Raw genomic sequence first — 15,608 nt, 5'->3', positions numbered from 1 at the left:
CTCTCGCCACTTCTGCTGCCCCACCCACCGGAAGGTCCCTCCCGGCCTCCTGCCCTACCATTCCGGCTAGCTTCACCAATAAGGAAGCTCAGTTCCAAAGGGCGTCCCGCCCCCCTGCCTGTGACGGACGGCTCTTCTGCTCAATGGAGTCCACCCCGTCGCGTTCGCGCTCCCACAGGCGGGGCTGTAGTGCGTTGGGGCTGTTTTGTGCTTGGGGCTGGAGCTGAGTGCGGCTGCGCTGCTCTCCCTTGCGCACCTAACGCTGCAGGGCCGTCTTTGGGTTCTGCGCTAGGACTTCCGAATTCTTGATTCACCGGAAGTTGCCTAGCACACCCAGGAGGCGGGTGACTCTTCCCCGCAGTTCCCCCAGCCTGGGCATCTTGCCCGACAGTGATGCAGCCTCAGAAGCCTGAGGAAGCCGCGCCGGGTATCGCTCCTGTGCGGGCGTGGGGCGCTGGGCCAGTCCAGTCGTCCATTGCCCAAGTTCCTCTCACCACTACCCCAGCCAGGACACAGCCCCCAGCCGCTGACCTTTAAAAGACCCCCCTCTTCCCGCCTAGTCCGTGGCAACCAGTAATCTTGTTCCCCATGTATACAATTTCGTCCCCGGAAGAGTGTTGCGTCAACCTAACCACATGTGCAGCCTGCAACAGCTTCTGGGTGGGCTGGTGTTCGCGCAGCCTGATTCTCTGCAGAACCTTGGGAATTATTGCGTGCGCCAGGAATTCTCCCTCTTACTGCTATGCAATAGTCCACGCTGCGGTTCAAAGGGCATCCGTGCCCTTATTTCAAAGGATGTCACCCCTCATCCTTCAAGACCAGCTGGTGGTTTAAATCCCCACCAGCACTACCAGAGGATTCTCTTATCCCCAAAGCTCACTCGCTACAGGTTTGCCATTCTGCCCGTGTAAGGTACTATCCTATTGTGTTGGATTTTGCATTTTCCTGCTCCACGCTGAGCACGCTCCCTCATCCTAAATTCATCCCCCATCTGGGCTTCTGAGTCAGGGAACTAACTGCCCGTGCCCTGAGGGTGCCTGTCACATGCTGTGGCTGGGGTACTTATCTTGGCATGAAAAACCAGCCTCTACCTCAGAGCAAAGCCTGTCCAAGGAAGGGACGTGACCTTTGTCCTTGGAAAGACCCACAGAGCACTCTTAGGCACATTTCCACCCTGCTAAGTGGTTTATCTACAAATAACAGGAGAGATCTGCTGCCCCAGGTGTCCCTGACCCAGTCAGGCTAGGTGGGGACCCATAGCAACCCCCTAGCAGCCACCAATCAGCATGAGACAGGGAAATACCTGGGATGCCAGATGACCCTCCCAGTAGTTTATGGTGATCGATAATGTGTTGGGAAACTGTGTAGTTCAGCACGAACACCAATCAGTTCAAACGAATCCCCCTCTCGTAGTAATCAATCACCCCTACCCAACTTGTTCCCGCCAGTGAATGTGCTAATCATGTTTTAGAGTTGTTTGATCCCCCCCCCCCCCGTGGTGTGTGATGATTTGCTAAGAGATGCTATGATGTATGTGAAGTCCCTGCCTTCCCCAAAGAGTGTATAAAACTGCTGCAAACCCTGGGCTCAGGGCCTCTCAGCGTCACCAGTTGCTGTGTGCGTGCGGAGGACCGAGCTAGCTCACAATAAACACCTCTTTGCTGCTTACATCGATCTTGGTCTCTGGTGGTCTTTTGGGGGTCCCGAATTTGAGCATAGCAGGCACTGTCTTCTCTCATTCTGTCTCTTCTGAACAGCTCTGCTGTGTGAGGCCCATGAGAAGTCTCAGGTTTTTATGTGAACACACTTATGAAACTAGTACTTGATGATTTCTGAGTGGTCTGTCTGTCCAGGATGTCCCCCATGCTATAACACTATTTGATATTTCCTTCTGTTGTTTTCAGACCTGTGACTGATTCTGTGTTCCACTCTTTCACCATTTGGACTTCACCTCTGCCTTTCTGTGGGGCGAAAGAAGCTTTTGAGAAGACTCTCTCGGGGTTTTGCAAACACATCGTGGGGCACCCTGGTCTTTCTCCCCTGGCCTCGGGAGTGCCCTGGGCTCCAGGTGTGCAAGTTGCAGAGCAGCCTGAATCCTGAGTCATCTCCTGGAGCAGGGGCTTAGAGGAAAGCCATGGGTGGCTTCTGCCTGTGGCCGGAACAATGAAATGGCAGGGTCCGTGGTTTCCAGCAGCTGGCTTTAAGGACAATGGCTAACACAGGATCTGACTTCCTATCTTGTATAGGTCAGCCAGACAACTCTGTCCCACTATGGCACACTGCAAGTGGCCTTCTGTCACGAGCAGCTTCTCAGCCTTGTCTGGTTACCAGGAGTTCCCTTCCGGATATCTGCACTGGACCCCGGACCGCGACGTACGCGAACACCAAGCACGAACTCGATTGCCTTTTGAAATGCTGGTTTATTCGCACACCACACAAAGCAATACACGAGGTGGCTGGCACACAACTGCACGATCTTACTCTCAGGCGACGAGAGTTGGTTGTGAGCAATTACATGGAGTTTCCCCCGCGCTTATATACTTTACAAGCTGTTCATACCTAACTTATCTAACATAAGCATACTACCTGACTACTTTATCATCCTATGACCACAACTCGTTTACCACTTGGAAGGTTACATCATCCACACTCAAAAAGGTTACATCATCCACTTATCTAACATAGACACACTCTCTGGTCATCTTGTGACCAGCACTAAAAAGTCACTGAGTTACTGCAAAGTCCAAACAAGTCCAAACAAGTTTCTCTGCTGATCCTTCATTCCTGATGTTTTACTCCTGTCATTCCACCCCCTTGATACGGAGGCGCCGATGGTACTGATGGTGCCGATGTATCAAAGCGACAAGTACGGTCCCCTGTCTTAGGTCGTCCATTCGGAAGTTGCCCGTCCTCGGGGAAACATATGGGCTGTCGCAACCCTTCGAACCAATCTTCAGATTGGAAGATGCAATCCACGGCATCCATGCAGCCACCAACCACACAGGAGTGTAGAAAAGGTGCAATCATAGTACGAATCTCACAGCAAAAGGGAGCTTTCACATGTGGCACAAAAGGATGTGTCAGTCGTGAATAAACATCAAAATTCAAATCCTTCACTAACGATAAATCTATCACCATATTGTGAACTATCATAAATGGATAATCAACATCTTTTTCCAAGAACATCGGAATTGGAGTCATGCGATCCTTCCGGAACAACAGGTCGTTCCTCAATTTGCGTCCTAATATCCGTCTGATGATTATCTGGTCCACAGACATAGTTCCTCAAGAAATTCTATAACGTTAACCAAGTCTGGGTAAGTTTTGGTGACAATCGACATAAGTCCACAATTTAACAAAATAAGGCTTACAGATATTCCTTAAGCATATATCAAACAAAGATCTAGGGTTATACGTCTTCCTCCGTCTGCATTGCGCAAAACTCCTACATAATAACTCATCACCAAACAACAATGATCTATCATAGCTAAGGGAAATAATCCCATTAATGTAAAAAGCAAATGCATTAGATTGCTGTGTCAACAAATCATGATCAGACTTCATTACTTCCGTGAACAATCCAAATAAACCCTTAACACACGAGTGTACATCATACCTACAATAAACATTACAGTGCGAATTAATATTAGGAATACAATTCCAAACATGATTTAAGAATACACATAAAGAAGGTACAATACCCTCTAAATTATTATCCAGCGGACACCATGGTCCACTGCGTAAGGTTACTAGTCTACATAAAAGAGAAAAACGTTCCTGCCCAAACAGTGTATATGCACTATATAAAAACCATGTATTTACATGAAATTCGATGCAAAGATGACAATTTGCATAGTGCAACTGTTCAGAATAATTCCTCGATCTTGCCGTCCTTCTCCTTCTTGGATTTAATTTTCTTAGTGCCTTTCGCTTCATGGTCTCTGTAATGTTGAAGTTTATCCATTTTAATGTAAGTTTTCTTTCCTGCAGACTTATTAATCTTTAAACAAACCTTAATGCATAATACTAATAATACAAAACAACATACATATAGCAATCCTTCCTTAAGCCAATGGAAAGGATTCCATCTCATAATACAACTCACATCTGCATGAACTAATTTTCTAAAGAAACCTACAAAACTACAATCATAAGTATACTGAAAGTCACGCGGAATCAAGTATCCGGAATCAACCAACATTTTAACTTTATGAGTTTCTCCTGAGAATCTTTGGAGAAGTTCAGTAGTTTGATTATGTACTGTCTCAATTTCCTTTCCCAATGAAGCATAAATGGACTTAGCTGCCTCCGTCGCCTTCATCATATGTTTATATTCTTCCAACAGAGGTGGCTGGGGCACAAAAGTATGTAACCCAAAAGTATGATTAGACAAATAAACCACCTGAGTCAGGACTCGTAAATTTTGCGTATCATTAAACTTCGTAGACCTAAATAGATGTTTCTTAACAGTGAGATTCATATGTTCCATCATCATAACATTGGAATGTATATGACAACCAGCATTCAAACTCAAAGAATCATTATAAGAAATGTTCTGCCATCGTCGAACCATGTAAGGTTCAGGATAACAAGACAACATATTAAAATTTCCAAGATCTAACAAAGTAGCCTGAGGCATAGATATAGTTATATCAGAAGTTCTAGGTTCCTCTGAGAAAAGATCATATGCTATAATAGTTGTTTTACCTATAGCATAAGTGGCTTCACTAGGCACATAATATGACATATTGTTCCATTTTAACCAATAAAACTTATCAAATGGTATTATCCAATCTTTACCAATTTTCTTCGGTATAGCCTTAGTTGGATACCCTATTACAACTTTAGATGTCGACATTTGCCATAAATTAATCATACAAACACCAGTTTCACACCAAGAATCCTTTGTAGGATCTAATATGGTTATAGCTGATGCAGTTTCCATGCCTATACCAGTTCTAAATAACAGTCTTATTTCTTCTAATCCCGCGGTGATCATTGCTTGTAGATGTTCACACTCCTGAGTTGCCTCCAATTGTTTCATACGTACATTCCATGATGCATCCATGGTCTCAATCACCTTACTTAATGAATCAACATGATGTTTCAAAAGTTCCTGTTCTGCAGAAAGTCTTTCCATAAGTAAAGATGCGGAGTGCAGATTTTTAGATAATTGTGAGATAACAAAGTTCTGTTTATTCTGAAGTCCTCGAAGAGCTGAAATTTCCACTCGAAGTTCCTCCGTCATTGCTCCAGCGATTGCTGCCCCCAAAGCTGCTCCGGCCAGGAAAGCGCCAATCGCTGCGAACTGCAAAGGTCTCCGTCCTGCTGCATTTCTTTGAACTGAATAAAACAAATCTGGCAACACAGTAGACTCAAAAGAAGGACATACAGTTTCACCTTTCAACAAATCACTAACAGACAATCGTAACACAATTGGCTGTACTTGTGGTTGTATCAAAAATCTAACTGGCTGATGTAGTAAAGGTAAAAATCCTGGAGCCTCTAAAGTCTTCATAAAATTACCGTCCTTTTCCTTGCGTGGGAAGAGGACCGCTCTTGGGAAATGGGCAGTAACCCATCCCTTGGTTTCATTAAATCCTCCTCTATCGATTAAACAAGGATTCAAAGAGGTCGGTTCCATGTAACATTTCTGCATATCCATCTTTGTACTATATATAATATGATTACCTGCATGTGCATCAAACACATCAGTATTATTATGTAAAACATCATGTGTTACAATATCATAAAGATTCCATTCATTTTCACTTCCTGGTAATAACATATACCAGTAATAAGGTAATTTTCCTGGATATATTTTACTAGACCAAGTAGAGAAATCCATTCCTTGTGTCAACCACCATTTCAGAGTTTTTCTATCTGCTATATCCACATGGTATCTAATTATAGTATCCCAGAGCTGTGCTCTAGGGCACCCAGTCTTCAATGACCAGTAGTCATCAGCATTTACCAGGTAAGTTTCTGTTTTGTAATTCACTAAAGTAACTTCATCCAAATCTGGTGGTACAAATGCAAGAGAATATACTGTTGGATGTAAAGTATAATCCCTCGTTTGTTTTTCCTCATTGCCTAATACAACATTACCACCTTCATAATGTTTGGAAACATTTCCAGTTATATTTACATCAAGAGGAATATCATAGTACGTGGAATCATTATGCATAATAGACCTATGAATACCAATCACATATTGCCATGAATGTGGAAACCATCTGCAAATAGATCTTTCCATAGCTAAACTAACATTTTTAGTGTCCACATAATTAGAATCAACTCCCATCGGGATTGACATATTATGGACATTCACTCTGATTTTGTCATCACTCAAATTAAACACGGGAATCAAAGTCCCAAAGAAATTATCATAAAACTTAAAGGTACAGTCTTGGCATTTATAATAAGGCCACTTTGAAGATTCTCCTTTGGATCCATTATAAGTATAATCTACCTGCAGAAATGTAACATTATAAAAGTGTTTTTCCAAAATATCCTCAGGTGTGACAACCAATACAGGTTGCCAGGACTGATTATCAAACCTATGCCACGTATTATTCACCTCAAGATGCATATGAGAGGCATTCAAATATACAGCATGAAGAGGATTCTGTACACAATTTTGTCTGCTAAAATTATAACACCATGTCCAATTAAATATATTATAATATTGTGTGTAGTTTTTCCACACTGTCTGGTTAACAATGTATTTGTCCACGGTGAATTTATACTCATGTAACCCTGGACTATGCACTCTCTGTCCCAATTTCGGGCCATCCACAATCTCTGAGAGGTCCCATTCATTATTGGCATTTTTAAAAACATACCTCCTTGTTTTGTTTTCAAATAGTAGCCATCCAGAGTGATTAAACATTCCAAATTCAGGATGTAATACCCCAGTCGTCCTGTAAGCTGGACCCAGCCTACAGGCCTGTGTGTGAATCTTATAAGTTACAGATGAATAATTACCAATTTTATAATAATATCTATATTGGCACCACTTAAGGAAGGTTGAATCAACAGGGAAGCAAACTCTACCAATAAATGCTTGTCCCTGTGTTCGGTTAAGCATATCTCCAAAAATGCTACGGATACAAACATACCCGATTTTGTCCTTTAATTTAGGAGGCGTGGCCACTGGTTTAACCAAGTTATGGGTAAATGGCTGTGGTAAAGGGTCGGTCAACACAACAGGTGATCGCCAAGTGGCGGTACCTAAGGTATTGACTTTCCACCAATTATCTATAGTAAGATAAGATTGGTTCCGTATTTCTAAGGATCTATCAGGATTCTGTAGAATCTCGAACTTTCCATATATAGGTAAATTAGGAAAATCCGCTACACAAGATACATAATGGGTATAATTCAAATGAGTTCTGCTTTGCACATCTTCAATATATATAGACATATTCCTTTGTTTAGTGCTCATGGAATCTAGATACTGCTGTAACTCTTTTGGACACCATGTCCCGTAGGGTTCAACTAAAACTTGCGGCCATCTAGGCAACGGCCTAGCTCCTTGTAAATGTCTAGGCAATCTTTTCCACTCATCCAACATTTCCTTAGAATCATTATATGGCAACAAATTTATCCCCAACGTAGTTGTTCGTGGGGTTGTAGTTGTAAATTCACCAGAACCTTCTTCTTTTCCATCATCATATGAAGAATAGTCATATTCTTCATATTCATAATTGAATAAATTATAATCATTCTGTTTGTTGGACACCCAAACCTGAAAAGGCAGTGATGCAACATCCTTTTCTGCTGCTTTTATACATGTAAAGTCATTCTCTTCTGTAGACTCCTCAAAAGTATATACAGTAAGGTTTGGATTATTAAGCACTGCTGCTGTAGCATTATAGCTCTTAACTAAAGGTTTGCCTCCAAGTTTCCTATAATAATACACAAAATGTGGCTTATAAGACCACATATCCATAATCCCAGGTACAAGATGACATCGGAGGGGGTTAGTTTCATATTTATTAGAATATCCTCCATCCGCACTAGATCTAAACATTGGGCTATATACCCCAACTGTATTGATGTCCCAAAAATGGTCACACTCCTTAGGTGCGGAGTGTTTGTTATAATGGTGGCAAAATGCATAATTATGATAAAACAAGTATCTAATAGCAGTAAAATTTTGTAGGAATTTGTTACTTCTCCAATATTGTGGTATTACTGCACAAGAATTATTACACTCTTGAAGTGAATGAGTAAAATTAATATAATTAAAGATCCATTCTTTGTAAGAATGCTTGGTCAGGTTAATGTTCCTGATACCAAAATAATATGGAGTTATAGTAGTAAAAGTAGTGGGAGTTGTAGTTTGATTTCCCATTACTGAATAGAACTGCAGGGCTATCAAAAGTAGCAAAAATAGCAAAAGTAACAAAGTCCTAGGTGCCATTACCAGAAACATAGTGTATAATTAAGTACATAACAGGGTAGCAAATCCCGTGCCAACAATTTATGATTCACGTTAATAAAACAAGTAGAACCATTCAAAAGAGCTGTCTGCCATTCGTTACAATAAAAATATCCACCCAAAAACAAGCAAGAATATACAATCAGGATAATAAAGCATATGTTAAACCAAACACACAAACGTTTACCTAGTGACAACATCTTGGCTTTTTACTAATCTGAGGTCCCCTTTTCCAGTTGATACCCATAGGGTATTTCCTTGTCCGTGTGATACAATCTCACCTTTAATCACAGAGTTATCTTTTCTGTTACGTATCCACACCTTGTATGGTCTTATATTATCTGGGTTTGGGTCCCCGTCTGCCTGCACATCGATGTCCTTTTGGAATGTTTCCTCAAAGGGTGATCTCCTGTGCAGTCTTTGCCTAGAATTAAGTTCAAAAACTGCAATCAGTATTGCCTTGTCAAATGGCACATCTTGTCCTATCTGCCACAATTTAGTCTTTAATAATCCATTGAACCTTTCAATATTTCCTGCTGCTTGTGGATTATAGGCCAAATGAAAATCCCAATTAATTCCTAAAACGTCAGCTAATTTCTGAACATTTCTACCAGTAAAATGAGAACCCTGATCAGAAGTCACATTCCAAGGACATCCATATGCTGCACACCAGCTCCAAATAGTTTTCATAGTAGAGCTTTGATCTGCATGTCTACTTGCACATGCATGTCCCAATCCGGTACTACAATCTACCATAGTACACACATATTTTCCATTCTGCAAAGGACCAATATAATCAATTTGTACCTTTTCATTAAATCCTCTTGGTGACGGCCTATTATGGGGTGGATCCCTCCGGAAACGTTGTACCGAGGATGCGCATAATTCACATCCAGATATCGCATGCTTGCATGCTCCCCAGGTGACTTTTATATTTCTTCCTTGAAACCACTGGAACATTCCATGTGTTCCAATATGTCCTAATTCCTTATGCAATTGTCGGATCTCATCCTCCGAAATATCAGCATTCAATTCAGGAAGTTTTATATGCCAATTTGGATCACGTTTCAATCGAATCTTTGTATCTGTTCTATCTAATATTTTCCAAGGGGCCTTATTCACCAATTTTAGCCCTTCGGAGTCAAATTTACTCAATTTGTCTGCCACATCATTAAATTTAGATATTTCATCTGTACGTCCTGTGTGAGCATCAACGTGCACTATCTTTACATGTATAGGTGCCTCCGCAAGAAATTTCCAAATATGTATTCCCCATACATCTTTTCCATTAATTTTATAATCAGATTCCTTCCATTTTGCAGACCATATGGCAATACCATTACAAACTGCCCATGAGTCCGAAAAAACGTGTATATACTTTTTCTTTTCATGGATAGATTGTTCAACGGCCAATTTTACTGCACAGAGTTCTGCTAACTGTGCTGAGGCATCCGAGCCTTCCTTCACTAAGATCTTATTATCACTTGGTCGATATGCCACAGCTTTCCATTTAGTGATATTTCCTACTACTTTACTTGATCCATCTGTGAACCATGCATTTTTATGAGAAGCAACTGCCCCCCATCTTCCAATAGGTTGTGTCTTTGGTTGTTTAACCTCTACCGGTACTTCTACCATAGGCTGAGCAAAAACTAATTCTGATAACCTTAATGTCTTATTATTCCCTGACACTGTTGCATCATTAACTATAGTTAACAAATACCATTTCCATTTCAACACTTTTTGTTCCATGGGTAAACCTCTAAAGTCTTCCTCCTTAGTTCGTACCCAATCCAAAATTGGTATCTGAGTTCTTAATGTAACTACTCTATTAGTTAAAACAAAACCTAGACTCTGTACCGCCGTATAAGCTGTCCACACTGTTTTTTCAAAGAAAGAGTACTTGTTTTCGGAAAAAGGAAATCTTTTGGAGTAAAACCCAACTGGTTTAGTCTGACTATTACTTTTAGTATATATGCCCCAATTTCCAAAGTCATTGGCATATATTATATCAATTATAATTTCTTCACCAGGTTGAGGTACATACAATTGGGTATATGTCTGAACATATTCCTTAGCTAATTCTAATGACTTTTTCTGTTCCGGTCCCCATACAAAGTCCGCAGCTTTCCTGCATACCCTGTGTATTGGAGCCAGAATCATTTGCAAATATGGAATATGTAATCTCCAATATCCCAAAATGCCCATCACCTGCTGAGCCTCTGTCTTGGTTTTTGGTGACTGTAAAGCCAAAATCTTATTTATCACTGCATCCGGAACCTTAGGTCCTTCTGTAGTCCACGCCACCCCCAGATACTTAACTGACGTGGCTGGACCCTGAATTTTATCAGGATTGATGGACCATCCTTTTGACTTCAATAATGTAACTACCTCGTCCTTTACCTTATTTAACTCGGTCATATCTTTCCCAGCAATTAATATATCATCTACATATGACCATAACTTAGTAGTTCCTTTATCTTGAAAATCCTTTAACGTTTCTTGTAAAGTTACATGTGCTATAATTGGGCTATTTTTATATCCTTGTGGTAACCTCTTAAACCTATATTGTACTGATTCCCAAGTGAATGTAGTCAATTCTCTACTCTTAATATCTAATGGGATAGCGAAAAACATATCACTCAAATCTATAGCACAAAAACAAGTAGGTGAAAAATTCCTAATTTGAGCATAAATGGACTCTACATCTGGGAGAGTACCTGGCATAGAGGGGGTTACTTTATTTATATTCCTATAGTCTACCGTCAATCTCCACTTGCCATTAGGTTTCATAACAGGCCATACTGGACTGTTATATTTAAATGATGATGCCTTTTCTATTATATCTTTTTCCAACATTTCCTTTATTGTGGTGCTAATCTCTTCATGTCCTCCTTTAATAGGATACTGTTTAGTAAATACTGGTGGAGTATGGGGCAATTTTACTGGATCAATCTTTACTTGACTTAAAATTTTTGTTTCAAAACACTTCAATCTCTTCAAAGGTAACCATTCACCATATAATAACCTGAGTTCCTGAATTCCTAATACTCCATGTGGAACTTTGCCTACCAATACTTGTATTGTATAATCCAAATCATATATTTTAAATGTTACCCATTCTTTTCTCATTTCTGTACTATGTCCAGATACTCCTTGTACTATAACTTTTTCCTTAGCTGGTTTATTATTTACAAAATCATCTCTGACTATTGTTACCTCGCTTCCCGTATCTATCAGGAAGGAGTCTGTATATTCTTGGTTATCAATTATAAATTTTAATTGTATGAACGGCCGGGTGTCTGGCTGTTCTGCCATCTGGGTGTTCCAAACCTTGGCATTGTTAAACCAAACCTTCTTCTTTGGTCCTGCACCTGATTTCCTCGCGGTACCGGCCTTTGTGGCTTCATTCTGCTTCCTATCTGTCTGTTGTTTACAGCAACATTTCCTTGTGTCCAGGCTTGTCCTGGTCGCACCTTTCTCCAGTCTTTGCCATTTCCCAACATATTTCTGTTTCTTGGGAGGCTCCGCTGGCCAGGCGGGCCTCCCAAACGGAAGTTTTTTGTCTGGTAACATTTAATATTTCCGTTACCATTTGTTGGAAAACAGACTGGGTTTCGGGCTTTAGCTTGAAATGACATTGCAGCTTGAAATGACATTTTGTGCTCTTGTTGTAATTCTCGATGTTGCTTTAAGAACTCAACTACATCCCATAGGGTGTTGGCTCCAGCTAGCATGGTTGCCAACATCATTCTATGCTGTTCTGGTGCCCCTTTTATAATTATTCTCCTAAGCGCGGCTGTTAAGTGAGCACTTAAAGGGGATCCTTGAAACTGATTATAAATTTTGCTAAAAATAGCTAACTTCTTTACTATCTTAATCCCTTCACTGGGATTCTTCCACTGTACCTGGCCTTCAAAGACACCCCAATCTATATGTGGGATGGCCTCTGCCCAGGCTATTGCAATCCAATCCCAAAGTGTGCGTACCCTGTCAGGTTCCTCTTGTATAATCTTTGCCAAAGTGTCCGCAACACTCGGATTGTCTATCTGGATATTAACCACCTGCATCTCCTTGCCTGCGAGTCTTATAGACTCGCCTCCCTTACTATGAATTGTAAACAAAAAGTCTCCGTCGGTCTGACCTTTCTGTGAAAAATCTTGCCTTAACTGAACCATTTCAGGTCTAGTTAAGTCCCTAGTTTCAATAACTTGTTCCAACCCATCTGGGCGTCCCCGTCCGGGTGTGGACGTTTTAATTACTGAAACTGGCATGCTGGCCTTATCAGGAGCTTCCAGTTGGTTCAATATATCTTTCAAAAATGGGTTATTACTTCCATTTTTAAGGGCTTCTTTTACTAACCTTTTGCCTCTTAGCCTGTCATCATCTATATCATCTATAATTTTACATAATATTCCCGGGATTTCTTTCTTGTCAGCCCGTTCCATTATGGGCTTGACGGTCTGAGGATTACTTAATGTTACCTCAACTGTGGTTCCTTTCTGGAACTCAGGCATTTTTGCCTGAACAATTCTTTCAATACCTCGCCATGGCGATTGAGATTTTAATTCCTTTTGCTCGAGCTTTAATTCTCCTATTCTACATTTCTGCCTAAATCTTTTTATTACTTCCTTGAAGCCCATGTTGCTATTTTTAAGAGGATCCTCAGTTTAGCTATATGAATTTTCCAAGCAATAAACCCGTTTGTTTCTATCTTATAAGGTATCTGACTTATTCCCTGATGCCAGCTATATAGTGCCCAATTTTCTATCCTTTCCTTAAGCCACCCCATGCACAGGGACCACCGTCCTCCTAAGGATTTTGGTGGGGGCACTCCCCTTTCATTCCACCTTCAGCCTAGACGCCGGACGATCACGGTCATTCTAGGTTTTCAGTAGAAGAAATTGTGCATTGCCATGTGGGTTATATTTACCTGCTCCGGAGCTCTTCTTCCGTATCCTGCCGACTACGCCAACTGTCACGAGCAGCTTCTCAGCCTTGTCTGGTTACCAGGAGTTCCCTTCCGGATATCTGCACTGGACCCCGGACCGCGACGTACGCGAACACCAAGCACGAACTCGATTGCCTTTTGAAATGCTGGTTTATTCGCACACCACACAAAGCAATACACGAGGTGGCTGGCACACAACTGCACGATCTTACTCTCAGGCGACGAGAGTTGGTTGTGAGCAATTACATGGAGTTTCCCCCGCGCTTATATACTTTACAAGCTGTTCATACCTAACTTATCTAACATAAGCATACTACCTGACTACTTTATCATCCTATGACCACAACTCGTTTACCACTTGGAAGGTTACATCATCCACACTCAAAAAGGTTACATCATCCACTTATCTAACATAGACACACTCTCTGGTCATCTTGTGACCAGCACTAAAAAGTCACTGAGTTACTGCAAAGTCCAAACAAGTCCAAACAAGTTTCTCTGCTGATCCTTCATTCCTGATGTTTTACTCCTGTCACCTTCCCCCATCGATCATAGGTGCCACACTCAAAGCAAATGCCCGGCCACCTGTGGATGAGCCTCTCACCTCAGCACATTTGCAGGGAATTATTGCTCTGCATCTTCTTACGCCCCATGGAACCTGCCTGCTCCTTTAGTATGACCTCCCAGATGCTTTGGGTCATTCTTGGGGGTTTTCTTCTCCGTGTGACCTTTCCCGTCGCCTTATGTACAGCCGGGAGAGACCCGCATCCCTGGCTTCTCTGAACTGTGGCAGTGAGGTGAGAAGGTGCTGGTCCTGAGCATTGCCTTGTTCCAGAAGACCCTGGGTGTCATCTGGGCTGGAGGAATGGACTTTTCCTGCTGGCCAAGGCCAGGCAGTATCGGGGGGCAGCAAGCAGTTCCCTAGTGCCCTTCCTGGGGGCATGAAGCACTGTTATTTAGTCTCTTACTTCTGGGAGGCTCTTTCTCTTGCTGAGGTAGCATGACCCTCATGGTGGTCATGATGCCTATGAGCTCGATGGTGTGGGACGATTCCTCTATGTGTACTAGACTATGTGTAGTAAAGAAAGGATGAGGAGCTGGGGTTGTGGCTCAGTGGTGGAGCGCTTGCCTAGCATGTGGGAGGCACTGGGTTTGATCCTCAGCACCACATAAAATAAAGAAATAAAATAAAGGTCCAAATAAAATAACACCAACTTAAAAAAAAAAAAAAGAAAGAAAGGATGAGATTGGGTTCCTCTTTTTTTTTTTTTTCTGTATTGGAGATTGAACCCAGGGGCACTTTACCACTGAACTACATCCCCAGCCCTTTTTTAAATTTTCCTTATTTTGAGGCCGGGTCTCAGTAAAATGTTGAGGCTGTCCTTGAACTTGTGAGCCTCTTGCCTCACCCTCCCCTGTTGCTAGGATTACAGGCATGTGCCAGTATCCCCAGCTTGGGTTTCCTTAACTGTCAGCTCCAGTCACAGTAAGAGGACCAGGGGCCTCTCTGAACAGCCCTCAAAATCCTATTCCTAGGGGCTGGGATTGTAGCTCAGTGGTAGAGCTCTCGCCTAGCATGCGTGAGTCACTGGGTTGGATCATCAGCACTGTATAAAAATAAAAAAAAAATAAAGGTATCGTGTCCACCTACAACTATATATATATATATATATATATATATATATAATGTATATAATATAAATATATAAATATTTAATATATATATATATTAATCCTTTTTTTCCTTGTTCTTGTAGGACTGACAACTCCAACAATCAAACCCAAAAGTTAAGTATTTGGTGTTCAGAAGGCAATATTTTGAATTTCCAGCCTCGCCACCTTTCTCCTGTGAAAATGTAGGCAGTGGGATGGGGTTGTAGCTCAATAGTAGAGTGCTTGCCTTGCATGTGTGAGGCACTGGGTTCCATCCTCAGCACCATATAAAAATAAATAGTAAAGATATTTTGTCCATCTATAACAAAATATATTATTTAAAAAAGAGAATGTAGGCAGTGGTTGGTACAATTCCCTGTGTCTCCCTTGCCAATGGAAGTGGCTTGATTTCGTGAGTTGAGGGACTGGCATCCTTTTCCTGCATAGATCTGTTATAACTTTTCCTGGGCAGAAGCCTTGCAAGGGCACACTTTTGAGACCTTCTACAACTATTCCAAGTTGCCATCAGATAAATAACTAGAAAGATAGCTGGTTCAA

At 41.6% G+C, this 15,608-nt stretch overlaps 1 protein-coding gene across 1 annotated transcript; it reads right to left on the bottom strand.

Annotated features, from left to right (window-relative positions):
* Positions 1–2,294: 2,294 nt before the first annotated feature.
* LOC131424505 (uncharacterized) lies at positions 2,295–13,925 on the bottom strand. Its single transcript, XM_058582394.1, has 2 exons — positions 13,380–13,925; positions 2,295–8,870 (listed from the first exon to the last, which is right to left on the bottom strand). Exon 2 carries the CDS (start codon positions 8,438–8,440, stop codon positions 3,866–3,868), a length of 4,575 nt encoding a protein of 1,524 aa, XP_058438377.1. The 5' UTR covers positions 8,441–8,870; positions 13,380–13,925; the 3' UTR covers positions 2,295–3,865.
* Between the last annotated feature and the right edge of the window lie 1,683 nt (positions 13,926–15,608).

The sequence above is a fragment of the Marmota monax genome, unplaced genomic scaffold, assembly GCF_021218885.2.
Source record: "Marmota monax isolate L192 unplaced genomic scaffold, Marmota_monax_Labrador192_F-V1.1 WCK01_AAM20220418_F8-fsc00142, whole genome shotgun sequence".
Taxonomy (NCBI): domain Eukaryota; kingdom Metazoa; phylum Chordata; class Mammalia; order Rodentia; family Sciuridae; genus Marmota; species Marmota monax.
This window is presented reverse-complemented; position numbering and strand designations above follow the sequence as displayed.